Here is a 26,022-nt window from a genome sequence, read left to right as displayed (position 1 = left end):
CGAGCCGTCGGCGCGGGCGGCGAGGCGAGGGCGGTGCGTGCCGGCGGGTGGTGCGGTGCCCGGCGGCTCTTTGCGGGTCGCAGAGCGTACCATCTGCGCCCGGCTCCCCTCCCCATGCACTGCGGAGAATCTTCGCACGGCAATAGCAGCCAGATAATAACAATATTAGTAGAGCCGGGAACCAATATATTGTAGACACATAAAAAAAAAACACCCCACCATGTCGGTTGCCTTTGCTTCTGCTCGCCCAAGAGGCAAAGGGGAGGTCACCCAGCAAACTATCCAGAAGGTAAACCAGCATGCTTTTATACCGGCGATTTTACACCTTTATTCCCTCCGTGCTCCTGCAGCCCAGGAAGGAGCCGGGTTGCCGGGGCGGCCAGGGGAACGAGTTGAATTTGCCAGGGCTGCAGAGATGGACAGCTGGAGAGAGAGGTGGGGGAAGGAGGAGGAGGAGGAGGAGGTGGAACAAAGCAAAGGTGTTCAGATCACGGCAAAGACAGCGAGAGAAAAGGACTCGGGGAATAAAAATCGGGGTGGCACGTTGTCCCTGCTGCTCGCAGAGGGGGGAGAGCTGTCAGTAAAAGGCGTGGGGAGGATTGGCAAATAAAATATACAAACGTGCGATTAATTTCTGATGGGATGTCAGCTTACGGCCCCTTCTTCCCCCCCCCCCCTCCCCAAAATCCAACCTAGAAAATGAATTAAAATAAAACCCCCTGAATTTGCCAGGGATTTCTTTTGTATTTGGATGCAGAATTTTAACCTCTCAGAAGATAGAGGGAGCACCGATCGCTGGGATCTTTGGTATCCTATTATTATCATTTGTGGTGTGTTTATTGATGGCTAATGACAAACAAAGGTTTTTGCAAGATTTTTTTTCTCCGGGAAGGACATCTCCGGGAGGGTCTCGTGCAGGGGCCAGAGCAGAGGGTTCCTAGTTGGGAAGTTATTGTTTCCTATTCTGCAGGATTGACAGCAGGGACTGTGCACACATGCCTGACACCCCTTCCTCCTGCAGAAGGTAACGGTCCGGAAGGAAGAGGCTGGAAACGTCAATAAAGAACATGCATGTTTTTACTTTGACCGCTATTTGTCATTTGTACCTCTGCTCTATGTTTTTCGCCTCTTCCCCACCGCGTAGGTACTTGGTTTCTGTGGAGCTGGAGCGCGGTTGGAAGTGAGGGGGGTGTGTGTGTTCTGCCAGGTCCTTTCGGGGTCCATTGCTAGTGCAGCAGATCATCAGTGGGGTCTGCAGCCAAACCATCATCCAGTGCCAGTGCATGACTTCCAGGGAGGGGGGAAATCTCGGTGGCAGACTGTGACAGGACAGAGGTTTAGGCAGAGCAAACTGCCATGAGTGGGGCCGAAGAGATGACTTGAATTTTGGGAGACTCTTTGGAAACTGAGCCTGTTCTGTGCGGCTCTTGCAGCACATGTGGTATTGTGAACCAATTATTTTTAGCTACTGAGGTGTTTCCGACTCCACTAGTGGAGTTTTTCTCTAACCCCCAGATTGGTTTGGGTTAGGACAGAATTATATAATTCGCATAGTTTCTACTTAAAACCATGGCTGTGTCCACAAAGGGCAGCCAGGGAATCTTCAGTTGCATTTTCAAGCCCTTTCCTTTTTACATAAACTTTATGGAAGCTTTGAAACGTTATTTCCTTACCAGTAACGTGTAAAAACATCTCCCACCTCAGGTACATTTGCTGGCATGTTAGTTTGGAATTGTTCATTGGTGGTGGGCTCTTGGCAGTGATTTTCTTTTTGACAAGCAGTGATGCTGAGGAAGAGACACTTGCAGGCACAGTAGCTGGGTGGGCTTTATAGTCAAGCGTAGGAATGGGGCAGCAGGAGAAAGGCAGGTGCTGAGTTAGTCGCTCAGAAAATCCGCATTTTTTTAGAACACATACCCATTTCACTGAAAAACAGGATTCTCTTTTTGTATTCATAATATATAGTCCTTCAAAGCTGCTATTATTCCAGCACCAACTATTCCTAAAATAGATTTCACGTGGAGGAAGTTAGAGCTTTTGACAAGGCAGCAGTGATGGCGGTGCTTTGAAATAGTTCCTCAAACAGCATTTGCAGGCCAGTAAACTTCATTTTCTTCTGTGTAATGGGAAGCAGAACGCCAGGGTTTTTTTCCTAGTTAGTAAAAGAGCTATTCCTGATTCCTTTTTCAGCAAGCAAAATGTTCTTTGCCTAACTGTAGAAGAATAGCCCTTTTCTGATAGAGGTACCTGTAATATTGCTTGGACTCTTGCTGCTGAATATGGATGTTAACTGGATGTGAGAATAGTGTCAGAGATAGCTGAAAAGGATGGCTTTGTGTTCTTTGCTAATCCTGCACTGTCTCGGTTCCAGCCAGGCCAGAATTCACCTCCCCAAGCAGCCAGCACAGGTGAGCTGAGGTGGCCGGGGCTGTTTCCCACACCGCTGACATCACTCCACTGTAAAGGGGCTGGTCGGGAAGGGATGCTCCTGGGTGCCTCCAGGGCAGTCCAAGGGCAGCTCTCCAAGTTGGGTTGGTCCTTGCATTGTGCAGCACTCTGTTATTCTCGGGTTGGTAAGGTACTATGTTGTCACTGGGTGCGAGTGTAATTTGCAATGGGCTGTTATTGTTCCCCTTTCACGGTGATTTCGTAGTAAACTGTCCTTATCCCAACCCATGGAGGCTCAGTCTGCTTCTCATCCAGGAGCGAGCGGAGTGTGGTGCTCAGCCACTGTTTGGGGCTGAACCACCACATGTATGCAGCACTTCCACTGGCAGAGGTGAAAGCTCCGTCCAGTGAGTACAGAGCACGGAGCAAAGCGCTGCACTGTGCATCAGGCAGGGGCATTTTCTCTGAAAGTTACATGCTGTGGCCAGGTTGCCATGTGAGCATAGGCAGGCGTGCAGGAGGAACATGGGTTCTTGACTGACACAGTTCTGACATTCCCTGTCAGCGAGCAGCCGCTGACCTGCCGTGGCAGGCTGCAGCAACGCCCTGCTCCTCAGAGCCTCGCTGACCTGAGTACAGGGGATCATCCCCGCAGCAGGAGCCTGTGGTGGACGAGAGTGTCCAACAAAGCTAAGACCAACTTGCACATTACAAGCAAGAAGCAGGACAAGCTGAGTTCTCCAAGGGAGTGGCAAGCTAGATGGCAGGTGCTTCAGACAGACTCCCCTGCTCCTTTCCCTGTAACCTTGCCCTTTGTTTGCATCTGAGTGGGTCAAGAATTGTTTCTTCTGATCACAACACATTCCTACACAGATTAATTCACATTCAACTCATAAAAATATGTTGCTTTTTCCCCAAGGGTTCTTCTGCCCTAGTGCCACAGTGGTTCAAAGGCCCAGCCCTGCAAGCACTTAATAGCAGTGGTACCTATAAATTGTATTACGTAGTGAGTCTTTGCCAGGGGCAAATCTAAACGTGTAAATGCTGCTGTTATTTTTTGCATTCCTTCACCTGCAGAAAGCTGGCTGCATTCACAAGAAAGCTGGGGGCAAACTATTGTGATTTAAAATGAAGCAAAGGTTATTTTAAGCTTTTAATTGTGTTATCAGTTCATTAAATGAAGGTCAGTGGTCATTTTGTCCAGCAGCCCTGACTTGCTTGGCACCAGTCAGTCACTAGAATTTATTGAATGTGGCTAAGCTAGCAGCCACTGATACATATAAATTAACTGATAGGTAATTGCTCTGTGTTTCTATTTTAAGTCCTCTCTGAATGAGAACATACTGGGATGTTATTGTCTTAAATGTGGTTTCAGTAGATCAAGTAAAGTAAATTGTACATTTCACCAAGCTGAGAAGCCTGCACACACTAGTCCTATGCAGGGGAACTAGTAGGTTTAAATTGCTTGGAAGTGTGTTTTTTTGTTTAAAAGTAGGCACGTTAGTAACCTTTGAAGTTTTGGACAGGGTTGGGTGATGTTTTAGGGGTGTTTTCCTCTTTCAGCATAAAAAACCCTATCTGCCATTTAAAGAGCAAAAAAAGGTAAGTCTGTTGATTCTTCCACATTGGGTATTTCCACTAACTACTTTACAGATAACTGTTCTTAAGCAAATTACTTGAAAAGCACAGTCTTGTGGCTCAATAAAGTCACACGTAGGTACTTTGTAATATCCCAAGGCAACTGCACCAAACACCACCCGCCACCACGAAGGGTGAATGTAGCCTACCACAACCACACAGCCCTTCAGCATGATTCTTGTAGTAACATGTTTTGACCATATTTCTCTTATGCAGATGCTAGACGAAAATCACCACCTAATACAATGTATTATGGATTATCAGAGCAAGGGGAAAACTGCAGAATGTACTCAGTGAGTATCATGAGTTTTGGAGTACGTTGGAAATTGTTGGTGTACTTTTCCTCAAGAACGGCACTATGAGCAGTTCTGTTCACTGATCAGTGAGAAAAAACTCGAGTTTTTTCTTAATTCACCTGTATTAAGAAATATATATTGTTCTTGAAACTGAGATTTTTTCAAAGTATACTGAGTATTTACAATATTTCTGACAAATCATTTACCACAATAATTATAAACTATTATGGCTAATTATGGACCACTTGTGCTATGCAGAAGAGTAGAATACGGTACAAAGTCAGCAACATGTTTTCATCAGAAAGTAATTCCCTGTTAAGGATCAGCAGTGTGCTTAGCTATGGCTGAAACAACATGCATGTAGATGTACCAGTCCATGTCACTGCTTACAATTTCTAATCTTAAGTTCATAAAAGCATTTTGCTTTCATGAACTTGATGGGTTAAATCTTGGTGAGGAAGAATAGCCAGTCTGCCCCATGAAAGGTCCAGTTATGGGGCTGAATGCAGAAAGCTGTGCTTTCAAAGATGCCTTTGCTAGAGTAGTCAAGCCACCATTCTGGCTTCATTTTTTTTGCCACTCTTCCCACTTCCCACATCTTCTCCCCTTATCAGAAGAAAACCCATGTCAAAAATACCCCAAACCCCAAAAAACCACCACCAACAAAAAAACCTCTTTCTTTTTTGGAAGCCTCCCTGTTTCTAGAAGTTTGACTCTTCATTTTGTTCAGTGGTACAGCTGTTAGTTTGCTTTTGGATGCCCTCCAATTGTTTATTATGAGCTCTTCCAGTTGGAGAACTGTGAGGATGCTGGTGGTCCTGGTGGTGCTTACTTGAGTAAACACTCCAGTTAAAGCACTCTTGATAAAAAAAAAAATAATCTTCTTGTTCTTGGCTTGCTGGCAGGGCAAACAGGCTTTGGCTCTTGGAGTTCTGGAATTTCATTACTACTAGGACCCTCGTTAAACAGAGGAAGAAAAAGTGGGTAATTGTTACTGCAGCTGACCGGGTGTCAGTGCTCAAAGACTGAGATGCCAGCTTCACAGTTCACTCTGAGCGCTTTCAAAGCAGAGTGTATTTTACTTCTCCCTTCCCCCAAGGTCACCCATTTGTAAAAGAGGTGTTGAACACACTGATCCTTGGTGAAAGGCATGGCTGCACAGATATAGGTCAATACTATTTATTATGACAGATGAAAAGTGGGTTAATAGAACTTAACTAATCATTTGTAAATAGGAAAAATAAAAGAGAGAGAGAAAGGTTGGGAATTTTCTGTATTGTTAGCCCTTTCCAAATAAGCTTTACTCCTTATTCTGTAGATACCAACAAATCTTGCACAGAAACCTGGTTTACCTGGCAACAATAGCAGATTCTAACCAGAATATGCAGTCCTTGCTTCCTGCTGTAAGTACCAGTGCTACCATCAGATACGTTTACTATGGCAGAGGGAATTGCTCTTTGATTCTGTTACTGATCACTGTCAACCAGTTTTAAGTATTTTTCCAGCTAAAGTTTTGAAGCAGTGAAGTAGACCAGTAAGCAATTCAAAAGCTACTTTTACTGTTCTTAAAACATATTCTTTGGGACATTTGTGTTAATCTCTGTCTCTGGAGCTCAAGGTCTATATATCATAAATGGTGCAGTGGTGCAGATCCGAATGGGCTCCATTTCTTCCACATTTGTTACTCTTTACCTATTGTTCTTGTGTTCTTTACACAGGAAAAAAAATGTGACTGTTTTATATCAGAAATCTAATTCAGCATCTGAGCGCTGCTTTGTCTTTAAACATTGTGTTGTTCTTGCTAAGTGGATTGATTTTGGAGGTATCACAGGTAACACAAAATAACAGCACAGCTTTATACTTGACACAGGTCAGTTTGTTAACACACTTCTGCGTGTCTTTGCTGGTAGATAACCCCTCAGCAGTTGTGTTCTGACCAGCAGAAAATGACACGCCTGCAAGTACAGAAGAGAGAGCAGAGAAGCCAGACTTGATTTTAAGAACACTTTTAAGATCTTCACTGTGCTCCCTGCCAGCTTCTCTGTATCATGCTGAATGTCCTTCACACGTAGTAGTCACGTGAAGAAAGGTTTATGCAAGCAAGCCCCAAAAGCGAAGGATGCTCTTATTTAATTGAGGCAGTTTTTAGCCATAGCCAGGCTAATTTGGGGGTTATTATTTTTCTAATTAAAACCTAACTGAAAATTTGCTTCTCCTCCTTGTTATTTGCAGCCACCAACGCAAAACATAAACTTGGGCCCAGGAGGAATGACTCAGAGTGCATCCAACCAATCTCTCCATTCACAGAGCAATCTCAGCGATGCAATTGGGACGGGCCTTCCTCCTTCCTCCCTCATGCAGAGTCAGATTAGCAATGGTGAGCTTCGGTCCCCTTTGTGCTGCTTTGCTGTTGCTTGGCAACAAAATCATTAATGCAGAATATACTTACAGAGCTGTAAAAGACCTCTCCTAACTCACCTTTCAGGCATATGGGGATTTCAGGCACATGCTGAAATCATCACAAAATGGCTACAGTCAGTAATGATGTTGGCTTCTGCAATGACTCCAAGCTGCTCAGTTATTTCTATAGGGGAAATTAAAAATAGGGAGGTTTTTTTTAAAAAAAAATATGTCATGAAAATCACCAAGTAAAGATGCATCCAAGTTTTTAGCAAGAAAAATTAGATATTGTGGTATTTTTTTTTTCTTGAAAGCAGTGGGGTCAGACAGGGTAAAATGGAATTGCTTGCATGGCTAACCACACAACCAAGCCTTTAGATTGCAAAGAACTTCCAGGATACATGCCTTCTTATTAAGGGTAATTTGGTGTTGCATCAGTCTTTGTCCTCTACAGAAGCTTGAGGAGATTGTACTACCTAGACAAAGAGTTTGCATATTTCATATGAACAAGAAAACATACTTTGTCTATTTGCTTCCTTTGTTCATGCAGCTAAAAAGAATTTAATTGAAAGACAATTTGGTTTTACTCTGTGCATTTTACAGTATGGAGAATCTGTTTATTTTGTAGTTCATAGTTATTTAGTTGTTTCTGTGGGTCTTTCTCAGAGTGAGAGGGAGACAAAACAGTTTCTGTAAATAGAAATATAAGATTGTAAAATCACAGACCTTAACAGAGGGACTCAAGAGCAGATGCAAGCCATGAAATTACTTCTGAGTTTTTAAAAGCCCATTTGTGGTCAAGCAGGTAGTACCTTTTAAAGTAATGGATGAGGTACCTACTTTAAACAGTAACAGCTGGTAAAGTCAACTTATTAAATTTATCTGGGCCTTCTTTTTGAAAGATATATCATGTAGTATAAGAATTATAATAAGTCAGTCAAAACATTGTTTTTTGTTACTAAGAATCTACATTTTCATTGTCATTGTTGCTTTTTTTTTGTTATTTCCCCACTCCCCCCTCCACAGTTCTTTATAGTAATTTAGTGCTGATTGAAAGAAACAGCCTGGGAATCCCAAAGACTCATCAGCAGAACAGAAGCAGGGCAGTTAACCTCATGTTGCAAGTTTAACCTCGGGCTGCCCCAAGCCAGTACTAAAACCCAGCCTGAGTTTGGGGGGGGGGGGGGGAGTGTCTCAATCTCTGCCCAGTAACCTGGGTAGTGCCCAGTGTTATATCCTGAGAACAGAATTCTGCTGGAAAACAGACAGAGGTTATAGCTACGCTTGAAAACAAAGGTGTGACTGGGAAGGCAGCAGCCTGCCTCTTCCATGTGGCCTAGGTAAGAGCAGAGGATGGCATGTGCTCTGCTGCTAGTGCCAGCTCTCAGCTTAGGACCCTCACACCCCTGGGTTTGGGAACACTCCCCTTGGTTGCCAACCACTCCAGCTACTGTCTCTGTGCCAGCTAGAATCAAGTTAGCACAATGATGCTATGTGACACACCAGTCTTGACATACAGAGAGACTGTGAGATGGAGAAATTATTTTTACATCAGTCAACACTGGTTTTTGGAAACTAGAAGTAAATATGAACAAACAATTCAAATACTCAGGCTCTGGTACTGGTGAAAGCTTCTTGTCTAGTGGCAATAGAGATGAATGTCTGTAACAAACAGGTACATGGAAGCTACTATGCTTTATTATTTATTGTCCTTGGTAGGGACTTTACAGGAATCACCTCTGCAGGGCTGTAACTAGCTAATTCCCTACATACACCGAGCTAGGTCAATTGTAATGGTAATTCTGTTGATGGGGACAAGTTAAAAACCAACCCATTGGGATTTCAAGTAATCCATCATCCACAAATGAGTGATTCTTCATGCCATAGCCCTGCAGGCACACCCATTAGACACAGTAAACCAAGCAGTGAAACTCAGCTGCCTCTGGACAGAATTTGGCCCAAGTGCAAGTTTAAACTGTTCAGAAATCAGGAAGGGTTCCCTTTCAGGGAACAACCCCACTGCTTTAGATTCATGAAAGTATAAAAGAGGTACAATGCTTTGTATTCATCTTACTGGTTTAGTGGGTTTTTTAAACAGTTTTGGTCATGCTTTCATACCTTTCCTTACAATCCCAAATTAGCCAAATCTTCTTTTTTTGGTTACTTTAAATAAGGTGAGGACTCTCTAAGTTTTCCCATAAAATAGGGACAGGTTTACCAATACTGGCTTCACTCCATCTCTACCTCAGAGTGCCTGCTAGCTCCATTCAAACACCAGGTGGGTCTTGTGCTGATAAAGCTGATACTCTAAGTATCAGCTTTATAAGTCCTACAAAACTGTAGCAAAGTGCAGGACTAGATCTCAGTATATTGACCTGGCTCCTCTGATTTCTGTAGAGCTCACTCGCTTTATCACTTGGTGAAAATGCTCCTTGCATCCCTCCATTAGAGGGAAACATAATAATCTAAACTGATTTTTTTTTCATTTTGATGTCTATAAACACCATTAAGAGTAATTAATGAAGTTTGTACTAATAGAATTAGACATATTTTTCAGAAGCTGTAGAAACACTTCATTACTGTGAATTAAAATAACGTTATCTAAACATTACAACATAATTCTGCCTCTTCTAGGGATTCTGCATGTTTTCCGTTCTACCTAAATTACTCTAGATTGACAATACAGCTGAATTTAGATAGACAACAATACACACTTTAGATAGCAACAGTACTCATGAAAACAACTTTCCCAAACTCACTCCTAAGAGTGTTTACAGCAACAAACAACAAAAAATAAGGACCAGATTCTCCCCAATTTTAGTTACCCAACAGCAGTAGAATTTAAAAATTAAGCATACTGGCAGGTAAGCAGGATGGTACAAACCCAGGCTGTAACTGGAGCAGTCTGACAATTCCATACAGTGATGTTGGAGAGGAAGCACTGTAACAACTGGGATTATTATGGTGACTTGTAAAATTTGTCTGCTGAAAGTCTCAGGCACTTCCAGTCAAACTTCTGGAGAGGGAGAGACAGGCTTGTCCTCTGAGGAGAGGGTGTCTTGGTACTTCCTAAGCTCCCGCTGAGAAGGTTAGTTGGTTATAAAGGAAATTAATGGGTGCAGCAATGTGCAAAGTGTTTCTCAGCCACTACTGTGCCTTCCCATCCGTGTGAAGGGGGAAGAGGAGTCAGTGGTAGGGCAGGAGGAAGGAAAGGACAAATTTCAGAAGGCTGGGATGTTTCAAGAGTCCATGTATTTTCTGAAGCATCTGAAATTACTGGCATCTGTTACTTCTGCTGCCTGCGAGGAGCTGGTTGTAGGCCACAGCATGTTAGGGGTTGGAAGGGACCTCTGGGGACCATCTAGTCCATCTAGGTCATTGCTGTTGGTATTGTTCTTCCTGCCTGCAATGCTGTACAGCCTGGATTTGGCTGCCAGGAAGAGGAGGATCACTCTAACTATGCAGAAGGGAGTTTTAATTTGTCTGTAGGTAACAGGGAATTTGAATAATAAGGAGTTTTTTGGGGTTTTGTTTTGCCTTATCGTAAGGTATTTCAGACAGGCCGCGAGGGCTCTAATGCTCACTGTACGTTGCCAATAATAGCACAGATTTTTCTTGTTGCTCTCTTTAATTTTTCTAGGTCCTAATCACGTGTCTATGCAGCAGTCAGGCCAGAACACTTTGCCCACGACCTCTCTGAGTATGACTGTCAGCAGTCATGGAACTGGGCCTGGTTATAGCCATACAGTGCCTGCATCTCAGAATGTGCCAATGCAAGGCCAGGGGTCAATAGGCAATTATGTCTCTCGAACAAACATCAACATGCAGTCTAATCCAGGTAAACTCCCTCTTCCTCCTTCTGGGCCAACGTGACTTTTCGGTGACCTCAGAGGTTTACCACACATGGATTTGTTCTGTAAATATTTTCTGTAGACAGGGACAAGCATTCGAGAGGAAAAGACAGCTCTAAGACACCTCTGAATTCCAAGGTGTCAGGCACCAGTGTGAGTCAGAGCAGTTTCAGACTTGCTTTAACTTACACCAACTTGCTATGGTTAGCAGCGAGTTGGGGAAAAGAGGGTTAGCTAAAAGTGCACCAGCACTATCTGATAGCCCCTGGCAGCAAATCCCACAACTGTGGGAGGGATCTGAGAAGCACCTTTATCCTAGCTGAAAGAGCTTGCCAAAGAGCATTACACATTTACTGTTTGTACATTGCTACCCAATTTTTTGTTATTTTATTGATATTTCACACTGCTTGCAGGGTATAGAGGGACTAGAAGACAGCTCAGAATTAATCTCTTAACTTGTAAAAATGTTTGCTACTGTTGAGTGGGATGTCCAATGCTCTCACAGTATGAAATGCTAGAATGTCAGTTTACTTAAACTGTATAATCATCAGGTATATAATGAGATGGAAGTAGAAGAAACTGCATTATAAGAGAAAGGCAGCAATGATTTAGTCAGTAGGTAGAGGGGAACAAGCACCACTTCTTATTTCTTTCTTTAGTCCTACTAATATGTAATAATGATTACATTCTTTTAAATAATAATAAATATGGCTAGATGTATTTTTAAATGTCTGACTGAAGCAAATGGCAAGAACTGACCATGTAATAACATCCTTTCTGGATTACAGTGCAGAAGAGTTAAATACACGCAGTAGGAAAACATCTCCCCCTGTGGAAAATTCACAGAATGATCAGGATGCATGTTAGTTGAAGGTTTTAACTTGCTTCCAAAGAGACTAGGGAGAGAACTGTCCCATCCTTTTAGAAAACAATGCTTTCCATGTACGTTGTAGTCTCCATGATGCACCAGCAAGCAGCAACGTCACATTACAACTCGGCGCAAGGAGGGAGCCAGCATTACCAGGGGCAGTCTTCCATTGCCATGATGAGCCAGAGCAACCAAGGCAACAGCATGATGGGCCAGCGACCAATGGGCCCTTACAGAGCTTCACAGCAAGGTAAAATCTATTATTAGACTATTGTTTTAATTATTATTAGATTGATGATATGCAGTCCTGTGGGGTAGGCAAGCCAACAAAGTGTTCAAGTCCCACCTGGAAACACAGGAGATCTTGAATGGTGGAGGTATCATGACAATCAGATGAACTTTAATCTATTGTCAAGATTTATCTATTTAATTATTTCAGGTATTTAGAAAAATAACTCTGTTTAAAAGGGATCATATATGTCTAGAGAACAGATGAGCAATTTGAAATACAGCTCACTCAAGCCACTGGGAATCTTTTACGTTCTTTCAAATGGTATTGGATCAGCCATAGCATGGCACAGTTAGCAAGGAACACATTTCTGCAAAGAACATATAGTTTGCCAGCAATTAATACAAAAAATTAGGCCAAGGAAAGGAAAGCACCAGAGGATAACTTCCAAGCTCTAAGACCATTCTGGGAAAAGTTCTAAGAGGTACTAAAGCTGCTAGACTGATTCTAACATAAACTGTACTTTGCTAAGAAGCAAATTATTACATTAATTAAAATATATTTCATTCTGTCTGTGTTCTTGAGTGTGGGCTACACACTTCTGTGCTTTCTAATAGCTCAGACTAGCAGATGAAATGTAGCCATTACTTTTGGTTCTGCTGGAGAAGCGAGTGGTTTTAGGACATGTTGCTGATCTTTGTGTAATTTATTTCAACCAGCTTTTTTTCTGAGAATACAAATTTATTTCCTTTTTCTAGTGAGCAAATCACCTTTGAAAATGCTCTCAGCATACACAGCTTGTTTATTTATCCAGATGGATAAGAAATAAACATCCCTTAGGAATCCCCGGGCTCAGTTTGCTCTCTCTTGTCTTTGCCTTGCAGGTTCCTCGCAGCAGTACATGGGTCAGGAAGAATATTACAGTGAACAGTACAGTCATGGACAAGGCTCCTCAGAACCTATGAATCAGCAATATTATCCAGATGGTAATTCCTCTGAGCTGTAATACTCTTGAAGTGTAGACCAGCATGACTGCCACATCAAAGGACGTGGCAAACCCATTACAATTCATTTCCAATTTAAACGTTAGAGAATTCTAATCCCAGGGTGTGGGAGCCTGGTATACAAACATATGCATCAGTGCACTTTGCTACCCAAACTGCTTCAAAAAGACCACAAAGCCAAGTTTGTATTAGCAAATGCAAGAGGTTTAACCACAGGTGTGACTTTGCTTGCCATGTATTCAACCTCCTAAGGGGGCTGTATTTCCTCTTTGGGCATGAGAAGCTTCATAATATATGTGTTCCACAATACATCTGATAAATCTTTGTGATTCCTTGTAGGACATGGTGATTATGCCTATCAGCAGTCATCCTATACTGAGCAGAGCTATGACAGGTCATTTGATGACTCGACACAACACTATTATGAAGGAGGTAGGAAAATCTATTGGCAATTTGTAAAGGAAAGCTCTAACCCCCTAAAATACTAATGAAATGCTTATAGAAATGTAAAACATGACTTGCAATTTCTGCATCACTAACTGCTACTTAGGTATTACTCAAGAGTGTGTCCAGGAAATAGAATTTAGCTACGTAGAGCATTTTATATGCTAAGACTATATTAGACTGTATACACAGTATTGTCAGTAACTGTATTGTGTGGCAGTCATGCTGTGCAGCCTTGTGGGATCAGTAACTACTTGTGTATAACCTCATAGTCATTAGAAAAATGATCCTTGGTTGTGGCTGAGCCAGGTGGAAAAGCCTCATGATTAGTTCCAGCTCTAACTTTATTTTAACCTTACTTAATTCACGTTACAAATCACTAATCTTTGAAAATCACCAATACTATGAGTTTGCAATTCTACTGCTAAAAATCCCCCAACAGTATTATGTCAGTAAATTCAGGGATACTACTAAGGTATCTGAACTCTAAATTAATTGCAAAATATTAACTTATGATACAGTGAGGTGGCATTTAGGAAAAGCAATGTCATCTGAATAGTCTCTGTTCATTTTGTAGTTTCAAGATACTCCAAAGAGAATTTTCATCATAGGTATTTAAAAAAAAACCCTATTGGTAACAACTAGGTAAGTTCTTTCTGGGGTATATGAGTAAACATATTTGTTGGGAAGAAAGTAACAGTGGGAGGGCTTCTTGAGAAGCCAGCTCTTTACCCTGCACTCTCATCTTTGGGACTGTTTTTCTTCTGAAATGCTTCTGGGATTAAAAAAAAAAATTAAAAATTGTGGAACAGGTTTGCTTGCTTGTTTGTTTAACAATACATAAATAACTCTCTCCTCCTCAAAATTACTAAGAATCACTGAAGAAATTAACATCCTGATTGGCAAAATGCAATCATCTGTTTCTGGAAAGAGTACTTGACCCTAACCTCCAAGACAAGGTTGTTTATGCCTTTGTTTTCCTTATGATTCGCATGTACAGTGAAATACTTGCCTCATCTGTAACCAAACTCTTTCAAATTTTCCCTCTTTAGGAAATTCTCAGTACAGCCAGCAGCAGGCAGGATACCAACAGGGAGCTGCACAACAGCAAACGTATTCCCAGCAGCAATACCCAAATCAACAAAGTTACCCAGGACAGCAGCAAGGATACGGTAAGAAAACTGACCGGTTAAGTGTTTGCCCTACTTCATCCTGCAACCTCCATTCCTAAGCTAAAATATGCTGTAAACTGTTTCTTTGACTAACCTTGGACATCCACATACCAAAACTAGGTTTTATTCCTCAGTGAGGGACTGAGGTGAAAGTGGAAGTATTTTGAACTAAATGCTGGTGCAGGGCTTTTGAACCCTTCAGGTTACCTGGGGCTGAGCTCCCCACTGCCATCAAAAGAATCAGAGTTTGATAGCTGTCATGGAGTATTCTGACCAATTGGAGGCAGCTTGTAAATATCCTCAGCCTTTGGGAAAAAGAAACCATTTCGGGTTATTTTAGTACGAAAACAGGGGCCTGAAAAATCAGGATAATCTAAATCTTAGCTCCAAGTCAAGGGATTTCTGGTGCATCTCCCAAATATGATGGTACTTGACCTTGAACTGGCAGTGCTAACCAAACTTGATAATCTGTGAATCCATTTTAGAACTGTAACATCCCTAAAAAGTTACACCTGACTCTGCAATACCAGTACAGTCTGGACTTCTCAAACCAGACATAATTCTGTGAAATCATACCCAAAAATTCAGTATATGATGTTAAAATCCATCCTCTTTTTAGAAGTTCTTCTTTGTAAAAATCCACCAGTACTAAAAAGTAAGTGCTCATAGTTGTCTGTACACAGAATATACAGTCCCAAATAAAAGTAAATCCATATCCCCATATAGTTGTGTCAGACTTATGTTTTTTAAAAGTATCTCTATATTGAGAGATTTCTTGGGTTCTGCCCAGGCAGCAGTGCTTTTGGTGCCACAGCCAGATAAAACTAGATAAATAAGGGCCAGACAGCTTGTGTATAGGTAATAACTGAGTTGTGCCAGTACAGATTTCAGAGAGGCAAATCACTTAAAAGTATATTACATTATCTGAAACTCGTGGTTTACAGTGGTGCAACTAGGTCATTATCAGTAGTAACACTTCCTAGTGTAAAGCTAAAGAGAGGGGAGGTCTACACAAACTTTACTCACAGTTCATATGGGCAGAACTAGCTTTATTATACCATCATGTTTTACCTTGTGTTAACCATAAGAACTGCCCTTAGTAACTCAAGTCTTACTAATAAATGTCACTGTGTTCTCAGGTCCTGCACAAGGAGCCTCTTCACAGTATTCCAGCTACCAACAGGGACAGGGGCAGCAATATGGAAGTTACAGAGCTTCTCAGACAGGCCCATCTGCTCAGCAACAGAGGCCTTATGGCTACGAGCAGGTAAACTGTCTAAATCTCTGCTATGAAAAAGCCCATTTTGCTGTTGGGTCTGCATATAAATCTAGTTGATGATTTGTCACATTGGTGACACTTCAGTGGGTCTTTCATAATTCATAGACTGAAACAAATTGTGTAACTCACTGTTTGTAAAACTCTGATCTATTACTCATCGACATTTTTATTTCTCTTTTTTTTTGTTTTATAGGGACAATATGGAAATTACCAGCAATAAAGGAATATGATCCCGTGTCAGATTCATTTCAATAGTATCTCCATCTTTTGAACTGGATGTACAGGCAGTTTTGATTAATTGTAATATGTTGGTTACCCCTTAGCACAAAGCAGCGTCTGTATGTGAACAGTGTTCATTTCATGCTGGATATGAAGCAGTGCACTACTGGTAACAAGACAATGCTTTAATGGTTTGATATTTGGTGCTGTGTATAGTACTGTATGTTGATACAATGCAGAAGTTTTTAATTTACCCCTGTTGCCCCATTCTTGGTGTCTCTAAATAGCTTTAGGATCATTTGATGGCAGTTGTGGCCCGTTCTGGAAAAGAGGCAGGTTGTTCTGCAGCCTGGCTCAGTACAAAGCCATTCAGTCATATCTCAGTATCCCGTGGTAGGTTATGGATCTTTTTTTAGCTGAATGCATTGAGGTTTACCTGCCAGCCTCTGAAATCCATGGCTCTTGACTTTACTCCTTAAGACTAAGGGCATGGTGACATTCCTTATGTGAAGGCAGTTCTATGCTATATAATAAAATTAACTGCAACTTCTGTAATACCTACCTACCCCAGTCTTATAAGTCAGTACTCCACATTTCTGTTACAAAAGGTACAGAAAGATGATCAAAACCTATATTAAAGGAAATGTTCATCACTAGAGGCACCTTTTATAGATCTGTGTAAACTAAGGTATTTCTATCATGGAAAGAAAAATAGAAGGGAGCTCTCAGATCTGCAGTGTCAGCCTACTAGAAGTCAATATTGCTTCATATTGTGCTTAGCTGAGAAAACATCTGGCAAAACTCCAGTCTTAAATTGCTACTCCAAATTTTATAACTTGCACATACATTTAAATGCCAAATTTCACAAGCAGGTGGCTAGCATCCTTCTTTATTTCTGATTGCTCCGTTGCCCTTGCTCAGATTTTCCAGCAAGCACTGTAACTATAAATGTTGTCAAATCTTCTGGTCAGCTGCTCTTACAGCTCATCACCATTTTTATTTCTCTCTTGTAGATTGACAGAAATAGTTCAGAAGTAAAAGGGAAAAAAAATCCATCTTTGCTGCAGAGATAAGCAAGTAAATTCAGCTTTAATTGTGAAATAATATTATGCATATAGAGAACTATTAATGGGGTCAACCAGTGAGAGAATACCTATAGAGGGAGAATTTAGAAATAAAAACTAGTGGTATGTAAAAGCCAGTATGAACAATGTAAGTCACTTCTATTCATTTTTCTACGTTCTTACGAAGTGTTGGAAAAAGCACTTAAAAAGTGCATGTCCGAACGTCTCTGAGGCAAAAAGCTAGGATGGCCACACTCCATGAGCATCTTTCAGTATGAGATAAATTGTAAATTTACAGTATAGAGCAAATACACCCTCTGTAGGATTTTTCTCCTTTTCTTTGTCAGAAATGGTGTATTTATGGGGTTTTGAGTTCTAGCCACTTACATTTTTGTAAAACCAAGACCACAAGAAAAGATCTCTCAAATCATTATTTATTTTTCCTGTAGAGGAAAGTCTTTAACTGGACAGCTAAAGAGTTTACTATTAAATGTTGCCCAAGCACTGCCCTTGTTACGTTAATAACTTGAGTTACTGATAAAATAGAAGACATTTCTTTAGTCAGTCCTCATTTCTCTCATCTCTCCTGCTGGTGTTTTCATACCAGCAAGTACTCTCGAATAGCAAGGAACAGAAAGGAAGTAGGATTGTTTTCTTTACAATACATTAATATTACAGGTAGCCAGAAGAATGCAATATTGCTCGTTGCCAGCTTGGAAATATGCCTTTTCTGTGGTTTTTTGAAAGTGCTGAAATACTTTTGAGAGAATACGAACAACACTTAAAATGAAACAGCAACATTACATCAATCTGAAATGTCTTACATTAAGAACGTCTTGAATGTTGTGTATATAATGTATTTGAAAGAGCACTTTGGAAATAGTTTGTACATTTATTTCCTAATTTATACATGATTTTTGGTGTTAATATTTCTAATTGTTAATAACAAAATGTTTATTTAATGTGTTGTCCATTTTTATGTATTACTGTGGAAACAAAAGTGATGCCAGCATTTTGACTTCTTCCATTCATTGTATCATCTTCTGTTTTGTAATACAGAATGCTTGAAAACTGTTTAGGTTAAAAATGATCTGTAAATGAAGTTGGTGGTACCTTCCTTATGACATGGGCTTTTGAATGGAAACAATGGCCAAGGGGAGATTCCTTTGGGCTGCACCTTCTCCCCTCCTTCTCTAAGAGGCTTCGTAGATAATTATGGATGATAAAAACTTGTCCCAGCTTTCAGATTTTCTGGCACAGTAAAGTTTTGGGCAGGTCCTCATCATTTTTTCCGTATTTTGTGGTATGTAGATGGCCGGGAAGAGGGGAGGAAGGAGCAGCCTGGCTATCGAACCACAGAATCCCGGGATCCTTTAGGTTGGAGCAGACCTTTAAGATCAATGGCTCCGAACGCTGCCATCTTCCCTCCTGAGCTGCAACCATCAAACGCTCCGCGTGTGCGGAGCGGATGCGCGAAACCAACAGCTCGCCTCACCTCACAGGCAGCGCGGAGCTGGGAGGGGGAGACGCCGGGCAGCCCTCAAGCCCCACGGGGCCACCTCCACACACCTTAACGCTAGCTGCCGCAGCCTGCTCCTGTTCGCTGCGGCGACAGCGACTTCTAGCGCCGCTAAGACTGAAGCGGGCCGGACTCTCGGCGCGCCTCAGAGGGGAAGGGAACCCGAAACCGGGTTTCCCGTGCTTCCCGCCGCCGTTCCGCGCCGCTTAGCCCCGGGACGCGCAGGGCCGCTCCTTCAGGGACTAACAACCCTGACGGGAGCGAGCTCTGTCCGCGAGATTCTCTAGGCTGGGACATAGCAAGAACCGAGTGCACTTGGCGCACATCTCAGCGCCCAGACGCGATGTTCCCCCCCCCTCGCCGGCCGGAGCGGCCGCTGCGAGGCAGGGCGGGCAGGCGGCGTGCGGAGAGAAGCGGCGGGCTGAGGGGGAGGCTGGCGAGAAGCTGCTGGGGCTGCGGGACACCCCTTCCCGCGCTTTCTCCAGAGAGGCTCAACTGCGCGCGCTGGCGGCCGATGGGCGGGGTCCGGGCGGCCGATGGGCGGGATCCTGGCGTCGGGGCGGGCCGCGGCTGCGCCTCGGTCGGGCCGTTCTGTTCCGTTGGCTGCGGGCGTCATGGCGTCGCTGTGGTGGGCCGCGCTGGGCGAGCGTGCTCTTCCCGCGGCTATCAGCGCAGTGCTGCCGCGGTGCTGGGCTGTGCTGGGTGGCCGGCCTCTGCGGAGTCTTCTCCCTCTCCTCAGCCCGCTGCCGGTGGGGGGCCGGCCGCTGCCTTTCTCCACAACCTGCGTGAGGTGTTCAAACAGGCGGCTGAGGCAAAAAAGAGTCATTTCCGAAAGGAAACTGGTAAGTTGCAGAGTAAATCGGCTGTTGGTTTGTCATGCGGCTGCCTTGCGGGGTGCTGGCCTCCCCGGCACGCGTTAGAAAACAGCCCTTGCCTGCTCCTCGCCGGGCTCTCCTCACAGTGATCCAGTATATGCCCTTGATGGGGGGGGGCTGTCTTTCGAAAATCCGGTTAACTTTGTGAACAGTGAGGAAATAAGTCTGCCGTGTGACGCTGCCGGTGTTGAGAGGGGTTGCAGTAGGGGTGAGTGTGCCTTTTGGGCTGAACGCATGCATGGGTGGAGGAAGCAAAAAGCCCTACGTAGCTTTAAAGCTAAAATGCTGGTTTGTGCCACGCTGTTTTCATAGTCTTACATAGCAGTCAGCTGCCTAACAGACAGGGTTTGGGGCAGAGAGACTGCAGGGTCCTGGAACTTCATATTCCTTAATTTTTAATTGCATGTCTATGGAAAATCTTATTTTTTAATCCATAAATCGCTCCCCGTTCAAAGCAATAGTTTCCTGTCTCGCCGTGTGGTGGTGCCAAATACTTTCCTAGCAGAGACTCTTTAAGAAATCACTGGTCACACTATAATTATCAAGAGTGAGGTTGGGGTTTTTTCACTTGATTATCGTGGTATCATAATATTTTTCTCCCTCACATACTGTTAGGGCTCTTTGACACTTACTACTCATTCTCATTATGAAGTCTCTCAGTAACTGACAGAATTTCAGTGTTGCTGCAGTCAGGGTCATGCTTCCCCTTTTCATCCCAATACGTAAACAAATTCACCTACCTACATGAATATACATCTCCAGTATTTTCCCTTGGGGATTTCGGCCCACTTTATAGACACAAGTAAATAACAGAAAACCTGTTTTGCTGTTAAAAAAGCTGAAATGTAGTATGATGTAATTATTTTGCCATAAGTCAAATACTAGGCTAATGTCAAAAATAGAGCCAAGATCTGGAATTCTCTTTATGTTATATATGTATATATTTTAGCCTTCAAACAATCAGTTATGACATATATTAAGATTTCTCCTGCTTATTATATCTGCAGGTACTGTCTATTCTTTGCCTTTAATATTTTTCTTAATTGTTATAAAGTTGAAGTTTGCCTTAATTTCATGAATTGTGAATCAGTATGGGAATATCCCTCCCATACATGCACTATATCTTTCCCACAAATTTCAGGTTGGTTTAAAGAAGTAAAAAGTTCATGGGTATTAATGCAGTTACTGAGTGATTTTGGCTTATAGTGTGGTAGCTCTCAAGTTACCTGTCAGCATTGCATCACAGTGTTAAAAGGATACTTTTCCTGTTACTGGTTCCCTTAATGTGAATTTTGTGCTGTTGGACTCTGAGGTTATATCAGTATAACCTCAGGCATGTACATTTAAGGGCTTCTTAAAAATACCTGAAAGATTGGATCTCTTTCTCTTTAATATTATGCTTAGTGTGCTGCATTTAGCTGATCGGTGACTGACAGTGGGATTCAGATTTCTTAACTTATTTTTTTGCTGTTGAATGGAACTCTTTGTGACATAGCAGCTCTGTGTATTAGTGAGCTTTGCAGAACAATCAACTTGTTGGAAGACAACTGATAAACTGTACTTACAGGGTACCAAATCCATCCTTCTTACAGACGCGCTACTTCGTGGATCACCGGAAAGTGCGTGTGGTTGGAGGACAAGGAGGAGAAGGGGGTCATTCTTTTTATAGTGAACCTAGAAAAATATTTGGAGGTCCTGATGGTGGAAATGGAGGTGATGGTGGCCATGTCATTTTGAAAGGTAAAGTTCATTAAATCAGTCTAGTTTCATGTTGTCTTATTCCTCCACTGCCCAACAAAAACAACCCTACATGTATGGTAGAAAATGTTAAAATCGTTATTTTTTTAGAAGCTATCTTTGCTTTTTAAGCTTTGTCCTGAGCTGTGTTTAACAGGGACATAAATGACACTGACAGCCTTAGAAAGCATTCTGAACAGAAAGATATTTCACGCACATTTTAGTGGATGCTGCCTATGTTACAGTAAAGCTAGGATCTGATCAAATTCTACTCTGAAGATGGATAAAGCTGTTTCTGCCACTACCCTGCTGCAAAATCTAGCAAATACATTTTCCAGAGTATTTTGTAATGGTTGATTTTGGCACGAGCACTTAATGAAGTGCATGGTTAATAAACTGAAGCAGGTAAGTAAAGGCAGCTAAACTTCACCGTAACTTACATTAACGTTAGTCTCAGCAATAACTCAGAATCAGGGAAGACAGTAAACAGGATATGCATTCATGCATTATTCAAACCCAGTGTGTTTAATGTATGCATATTTTTCTTTACAGCTGACCAGCAAATGAAATCACTTTCTTCAGTCCTCCCATTCTATCGGGGGTTCCATGGAGAGAGAGGAGGAAGGAAGAATTGTTACGGAGCTAACGGTGCATCCATGTATGTAAAAGTACGTACGTTAAGGTTGCATGCTAGTGTGTTAGCTTTGTATGAACATGCCTGATTTTCAAGCTGGATGACCTCATTGTGAGAAAATCTCAGGTATGTTTTTTCAGGGAGCCTTGTGTGCTGTCTCTGCTGAGACAGAGACTGTTGGCATGCAGGCAGATCAAGCTGCTTTAAGATTCTAAAATGTAGGCTTCTCTACAAGGTACATCTGACCAAAACAAATAGGGTTCTGATTTGCTGGTGTAATGCCCAAGAGCAATTGCAAAACAAATTCTGGAGTAGGATCAAACTTTTTTCTTTCATACCTTTTTTCTTTTAAACTCTTTAACATGCCTGTTTTGGTGCACACCTGTGGTCTGTTTCTCACAGTGCACGCCTGCAATATGAGCCTCATGAAGTACACTGCTCTTTGGATTCCCCAGCCTGACAATCTGGAGGTTTTATTCTCAGCAAATCTGAACTGAGCGGGTAAAGGATCTGCTGAACACAGCTCTGCAGACTGCTTTGGTGTAAGACTTGCATCTCTCTTCACTTCAAGGTCCCTGTAGGTACATTGGTTAAGGAAGATGGGGAGATTGTGGCTGACCTCACTCAACATGGTGAAGAATATGTTGCAGCTTATGGAGGAGCTGGAGGGAAAGGTAATCGCTTTTTTCTTTCCAATGAAAACCGAGCTCCAACATTATTTACTCCAGGAGAGCCAGGTCAGGAACGGGTCCTCCATCTGGAACTCAAGACAACAGCTCATGCAGGATTGGTGAGTGTTGCTGTTCTTCCAACTTCTTTGTCATTGTAGGATGACACTTGACTGACTGAAGAAGTAATGTTTGATGACATTTTTGTTAGCCTTTTGGCTTGCTTGTTTAGAGATGCAGCTTGATGCTCTCTTGCAGTGACTTTGTGGAAGGGTGTCCAGAGTGATTTGCAGAGCTGTCGCTCTCTTGCTACTTGGCATCATTTTACTTTCACTAAAGTCACAACTATATATAGAAAAGTGATGTGGTAGATTCGTTGGTGATTAACAGATTCACTGATGATCTACAGCAGGCTTTGTATGCCAGTTCTGCAGATGAACAGTAAAGTATGGAGAGTTCTTCTGAAATAATTCCTGTTTTCTTTTTTCTTTATAATTATAAGGTTAAAATAATCTTCTATTTCATCCCTGTATTTGTATTTTTTACAGATATTAAACCATTTACTTTGTTAGTTTCAAAGACTATTTAGACATGAAATACTGAGTCAATTTAGGGCTTAAGCGGTTTTCACTTTTAAGTATGGATATATTTTAACACCAGCTGGTAAAGCAGTTAAAATTATGCTTTGCTGCAAAGAGCTCTTGCTATAGAGTACAACTACAGAGTAACTGGTCTAGGAGAATTTTGTGAAATTCTTAGAGACTAAGAAAAGTATTGCTGGAAAAATACACTTAATTCTCTACCAGTTGGACACTCTGGTCCACTTCTCCCATTTTTGGCACTAATTTGGAAATCTGAGATTAATCTGTTCTGTACTTCCTCAAGAATTCAGTGTCTGTGAAAAAAAGGGAGAATTTGTGCTTTGATCTGCTGTCATCTGGGGATCATTGATCATCTACGTAGCTATCGTATGTTAACTATAGGATATGCCCAAGTAACTTCATGTCTGGGTTAGGTTTGTTTAAACTCTTGCCTTCACCCCAGAAGTCCAAGTGATGATCTGATTTATTTTGATGTTGAGACCATGGAGAGCAATAAAACCCCAAACTTGTAGGCATCCAAGTTACAGGCCAAACTCTGTTACTGAATGAGGGTCAAAACCAGTCTAAATTATTTTTGAAAATAATAAATCAGAGTTAAAAACCAGATAAAATGGGAAGTACAGGACAAAGTATCATAACATTGTTTCAGTGTACCAGATATTATGGTAGGTACCCTTTTGGCTCTGAACAAAATGAATATTTAAGGTGGTACAAAAATATTAAGGAGATCTTTCTATGTTTGATTATTGAACTTTTATGAGAAAATATACATGTAAATCAGGGTTTAGGAGAAACAAAAAAGAGAAACCAGGATGCTTTTCAGAACAAAGTACACAAAATTAAAGTTCTGTTAATTCTGGAAGAAGCTTGCCACATCTGCAAAATCTTACAGGTTTTTTATTTTGGTTTTTTTTTTTTCCCCTGTTAATTGTGATTAACCTAGAACTATGACTTTAAGTAGTGTTTGTATTCCAGGTGGGCTTTCCCAATGCTGGCAAATCATCACTTTTGAGAGCAGTCTCCAGGGCGAGGCCAGCAGTGGCTCCCTACCCTTTCACAACCCTAAATCCTCACGTCGGCATTGTGCACTATCAAGACTTTGAACAGGTATCAGGTAAGAAATGTCATATGTTGTGTGCACTTCGATGGCAGTTTGTGTTACCTGGGTGACTCTTTGAAATGCTGCAGAAACAAGCTTAGCAGTTCTGTAGAATTTTTGGTAGTTCTAAAGAACTTAAAATAATACAACACTGAAAGTCCATTTCATGTATGTGAGTCATTCATGCAAAACTAGCAATCTGTCTTCTGGAATGATGTAAGTGTAGGGGTTTTAAAAGGTAACAGCAGCCAAACCTAACATGAGGTGTGCTTTAATATTGATGTGTTGAGATGTAATTCGAAAAGTACTTGCACTGGCCAGTAAAAGACTGTAAGGGTTTCTTCTGTTCGCTTGCTTTGTTGGATACTTTGGATTCACTGTGAAATTTCTCTCTTTGCAGTTGCTGACATTCCTGGCCTAATAAAAGGTGCTCATCAGAACAGGGGCCTGGGGATGGCCTTCCTGAGGCATATCGAACGCTGCCACTTTCTCTTGTACGTCGTGGATCTCTCTGTGCCTCAGCCATGGATTCAGCTGCAAGACTTAAAATATGAACTGGAGCAATATAAAAAAGGATTGTCTGAGAGGCCTTGTGTTGTCATTGGAAATAAGATTGACCTTGCTCAGTCCAAGATCAATCTGCCACTCCTTAAGGAACATATAGATGACCGGGTCATCGCGTTGTCTGCGTTGACAGGAGACAACCTAGAGGAACTGTTTGTGCATTTGAGAGAACTGTATGACACGTACGTGAAGACAGAACAATCACAGGGGCAAAGCCCGGTGAAGTGGTAGGAACCAGAACTACTGAGAACTGTATTGGTAGGAGGAAAAAAGTCATGACTCATTTAGATTGCATCTGTGTGATTTATTTTTAGTTTTCTTCTGAATGCAAGGGGCATAGCATGTGGATTTGTTCTGGACTGCTGCATTGGAAAAGTGTGGGGGTTTTGCTCACTTCTAAGGTGTCTGAGGTGCTTCACAAGAAAATTTGGAAACTCTAATCGTGATGGGCGTTGAATTGGAAATGTGGATCTTGTTTGGCATTGGTTCATTATGGAATGAAGATAATGCTATCTACTAGAAATGAGTGAAATTCATCATGCAGGAGATGCTGTCTTGCTTTCTGAGTCAGCCTGAAGTGACTTCTCAGTTTTCACTAAATAAGGTCTCATATTTATCTGGTTTTGTACCATAACCACTTCCAGTCATCATCTCTTCAACTTTTCTCCTGTTTTGGTTTTGTTTTTCAGAGGGTGCACAACTGCTCAGTGTTTTTAGTGAGGAGCATGAAACAGCTAAAATTGATGATTGAAATTATTTCCATGTTAGTATAAATAATTAACTATCTTTAAATACTAGCAGCAGCTAAGTAACTGTGCAAACTAGCAAGGGAACAGCCATTTGAGACTCAATTCTGAGTTCTCCAGTTTCCTTGAGGAATTTCAAGCAATGCTCTGAGAAATCCTATGCTTATTTCAAATAAAAGACAAATACATTTTTTGTTGTCCCCTCACTCTTTTTTTAATTACGCTCTTTTGTGGACAGTGTTCCTAAATTTTCTTCTCCAGGAATTCAGAAATCTTCATGGATCATTGCCTTCATGCTGAGTGAAGAGCTGCTTCTGTATACTTTGGCTATATTACATAGAAGGTGATATTTCTCTCTGCTTCTGTCACTTTGCATGTTTTCTTTGATTTCTTTGCAAATACTTTAATGCTTCTTAATGGTGCTGGCTTTCTCTGCATCCATGGACAATGGACTTTTTTTCCCTGACTGCCTGTGGCTGAAGAGGAGCAGTCTTGTTCAATCTCTAAATTAAAGCTCAACTCATGCCCTCCTGCTGTATCAGTGTTTGGATCAGCACTGTGGTTATGATAATAAATTAGAACTAACTTTACCTGTGTAAGAAAGTAGATGTGTACCTCTTATTCTTAAGAGGAGCAGGTTTTTATTTTGAGGAAATGCAAGGTCAACTCAAATACCTGAATTATTAAATAAAAATGTGGTCAAAGTAGGTAATTACCTCTCCTAAA

General features: G+C 41.8%; 2 protein-coding genes across 2 annotated transcripts; both read left to right on the top strand.

The window, feature by feature from the left end:
* Window positions 1–220: 220 nt before the first annotated feature.
* SS18L1 (SS18L1 subunit of BAF chromatin remodeling complex) lies at window positions 221–15,916 on the top strand (the record flags this gene model as incomplete). The annotated part of the gene is made up of 11 exons (XM_084271379.1): window positions 221–289; window positions 4,243–4,319; window positions 5,641–5,725; window positions 6,555–6,699; window positions 10,363–10,560; window positions 11,527–11,691; window positions 12,555–12,656; window positions 13,014–13,106; window positions 14,171–14,290; window positions 15,430–15,557; window positions 15,763–15,916. 11 exons carry the CDS (start codon window positions 221–223, stop codon window positions 15,787–15,789), a joined length of 1,209 nt encoding a protein of 402 aa, XP_084127505.1. The 3' UTR covers window positions 15,790–15,916.
* Window positions 15,917–18,985: 3,069 nt separating this feature from the next.
* On the top strand, window positions 18,986–25,487 carry MTG2 (mitochondrial ribosome associated GTPase 2; the record flags this gene model as incomplete). The annotated part of the gene is made up of 6 exons (XM_084271496.1): window positions 18,986–19,213; window positions 20,839–20,986; window positions 21,536–21,651; window positions 22,189–22,407; window positions 23,863–24,001; window positions 24,387–25,487. The coding sequence occupies 6 exons, from the start codon at window positions 18,986–18,988 to the stop codon at window positions 24,779–24,781; spliced, it is 1,245 nt and encodes a 414-aa protein (XP_084127622.1). The 3' UTR covers window positions 24,782–25,487.
* Window positions 25,488–26,022: the final 535 nt, after the last annotated feature.

This window comes from Gallinula chloropus (assembly GCF_964237585.1).
Source record: "Gallinula chloropus genome assembly, chromosome: 16".
NCBI lineage: Eukaryota > Metazoa > Chordata > Aves > Gruiformes > Rallidae > Gallinula > Gallinula chloropus.
Note: the sequence above shows the minus strand (reverse complement) of the source record. Positions and strands in the feature narration are given on the sequence as shown.